At 41.2% G+C, this 9,541-nt stretch overlaps 1 protein-coding gene across 1 annotated transcript in view; it reads left to right on the plus strand.

The window, feature by feature from the left end:
* pcsk5a (proprotein convertase subtilisin/kexin type 5a) overlaps window positions 1-9,526 on the plus strand; it is a 28,278-nt gene extending 18,752 nt beyond the window's left edge. The window contains exons 28-37 of the mRNA XM_044175133.1: window positions 629-712; window positions 846-1,044; window positions 1,829-2,043; window positions 2,874-3,116; window positions 3,984-4,220; window positions 4,347-4,524; window positions 5,182-5,399; window positions 6,259-6,359; window positions 6,776-6,980; window positions 8,514-9,526. Coding sequence (XP_044031068.1) covers window positions 629-712; window positions 846-1,044; window positions 1,829-2,043; window positions 2,874-3,116; window positions 3,984-4,220; window positions 4,347-4,524; window positions 5,182-5,399; window positions 6,259-6,359; window positions 6,776-6,980; window positions 8,514-9,001 — 2,168 coding nt within the window. The 3' untranslated portion in view covers window positions 9,002-9,526. The remainder of the gene's footprint in view (window positions 1-628; window positions 713-845; window positions 1,045-1,828; window positions 2,044-2,873; window positions 3,117-3,983; window positions 4,221-4,346; window positions 4,525-5,181; window positions 5,400-6,258; window positions 6,360-6,775; window positions 6,981-8,513) is intronic.
* The last annotated feature ends 15 nt before the right edge of the window (window positions 9,527-9,541 follow it).

A 9,541-nucleotide genomic window follows, 5' to 3' on the forward strand; every position in this document is an offset into this window, starting at 1 on the left:
TAAAGCTCTTTTTTTCAGCACTGTGCTGGAATTATTTCTTGATCTGTTTCCAGTGTTTATTTTAAACTAAGCTAAGCTAATAGTCTGCTAGCTCTAGCTTTATATTTAGCATACAGATATGAGTGCGTTACCAATTCTCCTTAAACTCTCTGCAAGATAGCGAATGAGTGTATTTCCCAAAATGTCAAATTATTCCTTTACAGTGGATTATAGACAGAAAATTCAGGCAGAAAAGGAAGCAAATGTGCATCATCTGAGTTTACGCTTATGTCATGCTGAAATGGCTCCTTTAGCCCTGATCCAGGACCTTGATTATTCACATCATGACTAAACATTTCAGTCACCCAGGAATTCATAAAATTCGTTTCTGGAAGAAAGTTGAAAATACAAACTTGCTGGGTGGTAGGCAATCATCTTAGCTACTTACAAGGTGGGAAAAAAATCAGTGTCAGGTAAGTGTAAAGTAACTAAAACAGGATTTTCTGTGACAGAGGAGGATGTTTGACATTTTTGGAAATGTGCTTTCTTGCTGAGAGTTTCTTGCTAAGCCAGGACAATGATTCGTACTATGATGGTCCTGGATCAGGGCTAGGTTTCCGTCATGTTCACTGTGTTGTTTAACCTCCAGATGACGGAGAGTGTGAGGACTGCCACACATCCTGTGAGTCCTGCTCTGGAGAAGAGAAGAACCAGTGTACAAAATGTGCAAAAGGTCTGCAAAAGATTGGGTGTTTGTATGCTGTCAGACCTGCAACAGCACAGTTTCATATTTTCATGATAACACCACACCATATCCAGCTATTTTGCAGTGCAGTGATGATGTTTACTCTTTCTTCCTCCTCCAGGGCAGTTTCTGACCACACAGCAAACATGTGTGTCAAAGTGTCCAGGGGGTTTCTTTGCCAGTTGGCTGAGTGGTGTGTGTGAGGCCTGCCCTCCAGGCTGTTTGCAGTGTGTGGACGCTCAGCACTGCACCCGCTGTCAGAGCACACGTAAAGCTCAGTTATTCCTACAGGATGGACAGTGTGTCCAACAGTGTGTCAGGTCAGGGGTCAATCCTATCGCTGTTTCATTTTTGTCTGAAGTTTAAATGTATTTACATGCTTTTTACACACTGGGACATGAGTGTGCTCCAGCTCTATGTGGAAATTGATTATTCTTAGTTTGGAAATACGGTGGGAATTTAACCCTGCTGGCAAAATCATGTTGAAATCACATCTTTTGAACATCAGGTCAGATGTTTGAGGCATAGTCTCTGAAGAGCCAAAAATAAAATGTCAGGAGATGTATTTGCTGGCCATGAATCTGATGTTCCCTACTTGATGTTTATGTGCCATTAAATTGTCACATACTTGAATTTGAAAGAATATCTCGTCCTTGCTGAAGAGGTCCTTGATGCTCCATTAGCACTGAGATGACCATTTTAACTTTTTGGCCATGAGGGCTTTATTTTTATTTTATTTTTAATACCAACTACCAATCAGCCTTTTTAGCAACACTGAAGTACTATATGATTGTTTGGATAAATTATTAGCTGTCCTCTGTAGACTGAAGCAGTGACCAGAGCAAAATGTCAGTCCTCATGTTTACCACAGCAGTAGCATATAAATTAATGACAAAATAAATATATGGAGTCCAACTTGACACACATTATAAGGAAAACTATGAGAAACTATAAGAGACTTAATACATCACCAATGTTTATACTTGCCGTGGTCTTAAGTAGGAATATGAAAGTAATGCATGTGTTTAGTGATACGTCTATGTCCATTATGCAGCCTGGTTCAACTGATGTGATTTCAACATAATGCATAATGGCTTCTCACAGGGGTTATCCTGCAGGCCAGGTGTGTCATAGCTGTGCGCCGGGCTGTGCGTCCTGTGGGAAGAACGCCACCCACTGCCTCATCTGTGAAGAACCTCTCCTCCTACACAAGCACCAGTGTGTGGAGGAGTGTCCTCCAGCACACACTCTCCGGGACAGGGAGTGCCAACACTGCCCCTCAGCCTGTCAGGAGTGCAACCCACTCGGGCAGTGCACAGGTACTGAAACACAATGCAAACAAGAACAAATTCAGCTGTTAGAGCTTGTTTAGTCTAATCCACAATGCGCTTTTACTTCTCAATAGTCCTCTTCGAATAGTGTTATCACTACCAGCAAGTTTGGTGTTTGTTATTTTTAGCCACACTTGCGACGTGGCTCTAGGGGTGGACAATTTTGACAATGCATTCATGATTCCCAAACAATGTATCCTAATGACTTTGGTGATCCCCTGACTTTTCCTCATAAGGTTGACACTTTTGGTTTTTAATGAAATATCTCAACAACTATTGGATGGATTGTCATGAAATAACTGTAATAACTGGTGATCCCTTAACTTTTCCTCTAGCACCACAGACACTTTTCCACTGCTTTGGATTATGACCAAATACCTGCAAACTAATGACATTCCCATCAGCCTCAGCTGTACTTTGTGTTAAGTGCTGATTAGAAAATGTTAGCATGCTAACACGCTAAACTAAGATGGTGAACATGATAAACATTATGCCTGCTAATCATCACCATGTTAGCATTGCTATTGTGGACATGTTAGCATGCTGATGGCTTACTGTAGTCTTATTCTCCAACATATTCCACTAAATCCATTGTGTCTAGATGACAATGTCAGAAATGTTATTTTTATTACAACTACTGTGTACAAGTGGGTGTTTTGACTCACCTGTCTCAAGTCTATTTTTCACTCATGTCATGTCAGAGAGAGGGTTTTTCTTCCTCTTGCATTCCTCTCCAAGACTTTAGGGTACTTAATATAGTTGCACTGAGTTGTGTAAATTGTTCTTCCATTCAGTGCTAAAAGCTGTTCTTTGTGCAGGCTGTGAGGAGTATCACTTTCTCCATGAGGGCCTCTGCGTGTTAGACTGTCCCAAGAGGTTCTTTGAGGACAAAGAGCAAAGGGAGTGTTTACGTTGCCACCCTAACTGTGCTTTGTGTGACGGCCCGAACAACAATGACTGCGATGCCTGTATGGACCCTGAGGCCACTCTGCACAATGGGGCATGTGTGTCAGCCTGCCCCTCCCACACCTATAGAGAGAGTATAACAGGAGAATGTAAAGGTACAACAGGAAACAGACAGTACAAGTTAATCTGCCTTTTTCAGAGTTTTGGTAACTGAGTGCTAATTTGAGATGTTGGACTGCACGGAGGGTCACACAAGCAAAAAATGCACTCCTCTGATCAAAACCAAGTCGAAACCCATTTATTTTTATTTATTATTTGACTTATATTTTATTATACATTTAGAACTCCTGCCCTTTTGGGTATGACAAAGTCAGAGATGCTCTGTTTCTCATAAAACTTAGTTTTCTTCTCACTGATGCAACATTTTCTGTCCTGTAGAGCATCCTTCATGCATTTTCTCAGTTATATTCTCTACTCTGCCTGAGTGTGTTTCCTGACTTTAGCTCAGACTAAAATAGCAACGCTTTTCAGACGGTTAACAGGCAGCTGTCAAACCTTGAAAACAGAACAGCGATGCCAAAGACAGTTCCCTAGAGAAAGACACACCGCTCTGGTTTTGTTATTCAAAAACACAAAGGATGGTGTATTTCTCCCAGGAAAATGTTGTAGGCGATGCCCACTTTTGTTGCTACATACAGTAGCTGCCAGCACTTGTCCTAAGACAAGGAAGTACATTGCTGTACTGCAAAATGGACAGAGGGTGTTTTTTTGTATTTATTTTTTTTCATCTGACTTGAACACAGGCTGCAGAAAATGTTTTCACAGATCACACTGAGAACCCAATAGGTGTAAACTACCAGTTAAGGTGTATTACTACAGAAAAAATGATGAATTATGTAAACCTAATTTTGACCTAATATGATAATGGTTTATTATCAGATAAACTACCCCCATATTAGATATCAGATATATATCAAGTCAAGAATGAAAAAATATTAATTCTCCTTCACTTGTGTTTCCAGACTGTGATGCATCTTGCCTCACCTGCTTTGGGCCCCACGCTGGCTTCTGCACCAGCTGCAGAGAGGATCAAAGGCTAGAGGGCGACGGCAATTGTGTGCCGTCAGCCAACAAGTGCTTGCCTCGCCAGTACGCAGACCAAAACGGGGAATGCCATCCGTGTCACAAATACTGCCACAGGTGTTCAGGTCCCGGAAAGACTCACTGCCTGAGCTGCAACCAGAGACATCTCCTGCTCAGTGAGTCGAGTTTGGTCTTTGCAGGGCTCATGAATGCTCTGAAGTCTGCATGTCCTGGAAAGCTCTTCAAGCTTCTGGGACTTGTTTGTGTAGCTGCATGATCATCATGTGTGTTTGTTGGTACAGATGGCACCTGTGTGGATGAATGCCCCACAGGCTACTATGACGATGAGTCGGGGCAGAAATGTGAACCGTGCCACCCTTCCTGTCAGTCCTGCGTTGGAAAGCACAGCCACGAGTGCCTCGTCTGTAAAACCCACCTCTTTCGAGAGGGCAAGGGGTGTGTGGAGACCTGCCAGCACAGGTAGTTTAACCTGCTTACCGTCCAGCTGAGCCGCTCATCCATCACATTAAGTGCGGTCACACAGTGTTGTCATTAATAAAAGATCGGCTTAGTCACATAATGTCATTGTGGACACTAAACCATTGCTTTTCTTTAGTTAGCTGGACAGGGCTGCAGTTAGGAGGTAGAAGCTAATTTACTCTGAGATTTAGATAGCCATTCGTGTGGCCTGTAAAATGCTAATTAGACTTGATTTTATTTGGGGTGAGGTGATTGAGAGTATTAAATTAATGTGCCGTTAAATTGATGTGCAGTTAAATACTAGACACAAAAGGGATACAAAGGCTATTTATTCCTGTGACTTGCCACCCTAGATACTTTCAGACCTTCTTCATCAGGCAATGCAGCATATAGCAAAAAGGAAAATATCACTTTGACTTTATCATGCAGAACCTGTCTCACTCTCCTCAGCAATAGTTTCAAGTGTTTTGTTATGACTGTATTCCCTCTGTCATGGTGTCTTGGTCTATGTCGTGTCTGAGTAGTTTTGGTTGTTTATAGCTGTATGTGACTGAGTGGCTGTGGAAAGAAATTTCCTTTGAGGACAAACAAAACTCTAATCTCATCTCATTTAATTGAATCTAATCTATCATAACTTTCTCACTGTCTATCCGATAGTCACTATGGAAACACAAGCTCAAGGATGTGTGAGAAGTGTGACCCGAGTTGCGGTGAGTGTATGGGGGACGGGGAGGACAGCTGCCTGAGCTGCATTTTGGGTCTCATCTACTTGCGAAAAGAAGGCCGTTGCCTCCCCTCTTGCCCTCAGGGATACTCCCACGACGCTGTGCACAGGACCTGCGAGCCCTGCCACGCCAGCTGCAGAACGTGCTCAGGTACGAGCGTCCACTCAGCAGTAATTTTAATATCATGCAGATAAACACACAATCACATGTAGGTGATGAGATACTGATGCTGCTGTTTTCTCCACGGACTGCAGATGTGAAAGTGGTGGAAGTTGCTCAGACTGTGCTGTGTCTCGACCATAGTAATGTTACATACAGCACAGGTTCATGCGCACTGTACAATCTTACTAAGGGACACTAATGTAAAAAATCTTGGAAGAATATTGTGAATAATCAAACTATTTATCTAATCTAAAGTTAAAGAACAAGGCTGGTGATATTCTATATTTTTGTCACTGTCAACAAATCCAATGAAAACACCAAAACCAACAATACATTCGTACATCCGTCTCTCAATACAGTTTGACTTCCCCAGCCTGTGTGTGGCCCTCAGCCTCAAGCCCATTGGTTCTTACCGAAGACATACATCTTTAAAAACAGGTCATAAATATATGCTCTCATTTAATTTTTAAACAGTTTCCTAAAAGAACTGGGAATTATACATGTTAGCAAATTACTCAAACAGGAGTAAATACTGTATTTGTTGGGGACTACTTTCAGTCCTGGATTTAGTGCACTAGTCAGTATTTACAGCAGCAGGATGGCGTATGTGTGATTGACTCAAAATAGTGTGCCTATGTTCATCGTAGTGAAGGAACATGTTACCAAGTGCAACGGTGTGGTTCACTGATGTGTTTTGGACTGCAATGGAGCTGTATGGCACAGAGGAATACTTATCAGGCTTTGGCTACACAGGCAATACTTTTTAGTAGGATCAATTCATTGTTTTGATATAAGAGACATACAGAATATCACCAGACTTACCCTTTAAGTTGTCATGTCTCTGCAGGAAAATATTCCCATTCCTGTGACTCGTGCTACCCTGGATACCAGCTCTCAGATGGCCTGTGTGAATCCATGTGCAACATAGGCCAGTATCCTGTAATAAAGGTAACCACACTTTATTTAAATTTAAATTTCACAAATATTAACATTTTATAAAAAAGCCTTATTATTACTAATGTTTTGACCCCGGGCATCATATAATATAATTCAGACTGACTTATTACTGTACCAGGAAAAATTTCAAACAGCAGAGCGAAAATGATTGCTGTGTCACGATTTCAAAATAAATCTCAGGCTCATGCTGTTAGGCAACTGACTGAAACTGTCTGGCAGGTAGGTGCATATTAATTGATTAAACTTGAGAGGCAGTGCATCCGTTATATTCAGTCCTTTTAGAAATTAAAGTTTTGCATATCTTTGGAAGCAAAGGATCAGTGGTTGTGATGTAAAATGCATGCTGTAGCTGTGTGTCTGGGTATGAAGTCTTTTCAATGTCAGTCCTTTCTCCTGCCCCTCATCAGGGTTCAGGCCACACTTGTGAAGACTGCGACAGCTCCTGTCTGGAGTGTCGGGGGCCTGGTCCAGCCAACTGCACCATGTGTCCTAGTCAGGCCATCTTAGAAGCTGGGGGGCGCTGTCTGCTTTGTTGCCGCCATGAGGAGGAGGAGGAGGAGGAGGAGGCCTCAACACAGCAGCAGGACTGTTGTAACTGCACTGAGACTCGAGGTAGGCACTAGGTCAGTGTTGCTTATTGAAAGAAAATGGAGAATGGATAGTTGGATAGCAACATGAGTTGATTTGAAGTGTCAGATTTCTTTTTCTGGAACTGATGAACTTTGGCAGCTCAATGCTGTCATTCAGATTACTTTTATCATCTTTTCTAGTTGTACAGAGTGATGATCTGTAGATTATACGTGTCTGTGCTGATTATATCTCTTGTAAAGTAAAAAAATATTTTACTTTGCTTTAACTAATTAATTCGTTCATTGTGGATTAATCTGATTATTTTCACAATTAGTTGATTAATTGCTTCTTCTATAAAATGCCAGAGAACAAAAACATCATAATTTTCCAGAGCCCGAGGTGATGTCTTCAAATTGCTTGTTTTGTCTGAGCAACAGTCCCAAAATCACAAAAATATTCAACTTACAGTGATAACTAAGGGCTTAGTGTAGGTTTGGTTTCAGAAGTATTTGTGTACTTTTATATCAGTCCGGCGAATAACAAATTATGAGGAATTCGGTTATGGTGTTTTCATAATAATGGTAGTATAACAAAAAAGAATGAGAAATGCTGTGTAAATTGCTACATTATTAAGGCAATAACCCTATCAGCTTCTTACTCTGAGCAATGGGCTCCTACAAGAACACACATTGTTCTCAATTTTCAAAGTTAGAACAGTTTTGGTTATTTCACATTAAGATTTTTGAATTCCTTTTTTCTCTGTGCTCTTCTCACTGGTTTGAAGTGGGCGGGACTCAGTAAGAAAAAGGTGATGTCATGCATTTCTGTGCACCAATCAGAGTTTGGTAACATTTGAGTCAAAAACGTGACAACAGTTAGTGGTTTGACAGGCCACTGGCAATCAAATTGGACCCACACAATCCTGATGAAGCAGATTAAGTTTTTGTGTTTTAAACTCTTATTAGATAATTAATTATCTAATTAATTAGATAATACCTAAATTTGTCTTTTTAACTTTGTTTCTTTTTTTATTAATGAATATTTAATGTTTTAGAGAATTACTTTCAATGGCTTTAAAACCAAGTTTGGTGTCATTAATAGAAACCTGATAATAATGATAAATAATGTCGTATTTGCATCTTTACTACAATGATCAGTGTTCTTACCATTTATTCATGTTCAATTCTAGCACTCTTTTTAGGAGAAGGTTAACTGTAAAACAAGCAGAAGAGGGTTTTTTTGTAGCCCTGCGTAGTGCCTGTAGATCTTTCAGATGTCAGCTGGCATACAGCTTTATCAGCTCCTTTCTTCTCTCATCTGGATTTCAGAAGACACTGTTTAGACAGATTTCAGTGAATAAATCTGAAACTGTAAAAGTTGTGGGGGGACAGAAATATGATTTTGAAGGGGGGGGGGCATGTGCAGACAACAGAATAACAACAAATACCCACATTTCAGAAGCTGATGTTTGGCATGAATTAATCAACTAGAGAAATGCTTTAATATCTTCCGATTTAGACAGTGCAGAAACTAATACATCTGTGTCTAAACGTCCTGTCTTTGTGGGATTTCTAGGAGAATGCGTCCTCAGCACCAACTTGGCGTTCAGGAATGAGGAGGAAGAGGAGGCCGGAGGTAACCTGGCAGTCTTCATCATTGCCTGCATCCTGTTGGTGCTGGGACTGGTGGCTGTCGTCCTCCTTGTCAGACACTCCCGCTCCAAGAGTGCGCCCCCAGACATCACTCCCCGCGGCTACGAGAAGCTGGGCTCAGGCGGGGGATACGGAGGCGGCAGCAGACACGGTGGCTACAGCTCTGCTTCCTCTGCGTCTTACAGCGGCCGCACCAGCTCCTCTGGCAGTCGGTTCCAGGAGACTCAGTTGGTTGACATCGTTGAATGTCGCTCAGGGAGTAAGGATGATGACGACGATGATGATGACGATGAGGACATTGTTTACATGGGCAAGGATGGCACTGTGTACAGGAAGTTCCGGTACGGACAGCTGGGAGAGGACAACGAGGACGAGCTGGAGTACGATGATGAGAGCTACACGTTCCGTTGAAGCATAAGAATTTATTTCTCCTTTCTCTTCTGGATTCCTCCCCTTTCTCTCTCTCTCTCTCGCTTATTCCTTCCTCTGTGCTGTTTGTCTCCTCCTGCCCTGAGGGACGCCCCCTTTATCCTTCACTGAATATGAGTTGAACCAAATGAGACATGAGAAGCTATTTATAATGAGCTGCATTTTACAACTGCTATCCATTCACAAAATGAAATGTGCTGCAGAAACATTCCCTGTTGTTTAGCATTCTTAAGGACTTTTTACATAATTAAGCTTGATTTCTAGACTTGGTTTGGAGTATGATGACTTCCCGCATATATAACATATTTTATTATGGGCACTGTCTAGTTTTGACAGTTTCATTAATCATATTATTCATCTTTTTAATTGTTGTGGTGTTGGATTAGCATTTTAAATTTGATTAATCATGGTATTTCGTTTGCTTTTCTATATTCCCAAATGTTAGCTGTTATTGAATTTTAATTTGAAAATGTGTTATTCTGTTCAAATAAAGTCTTGAAAAAAATGCATTAGAAAAGAGTA

This window comes from Siniperca chuatsi, linkage group LG18 (assembly GCF_020085105.1).
Source record: "Siniperca chuatsi isolate FFG_IHB_CAS linkage group LG18, ASM2008510v1, whole genome shotgun sequence".
NCBI lineage: Eukaryota > Metazoa > Chordata > Actinopteri > Centrarchiformes > Sinipercidae > Siniperca > Siniperca chuatsi.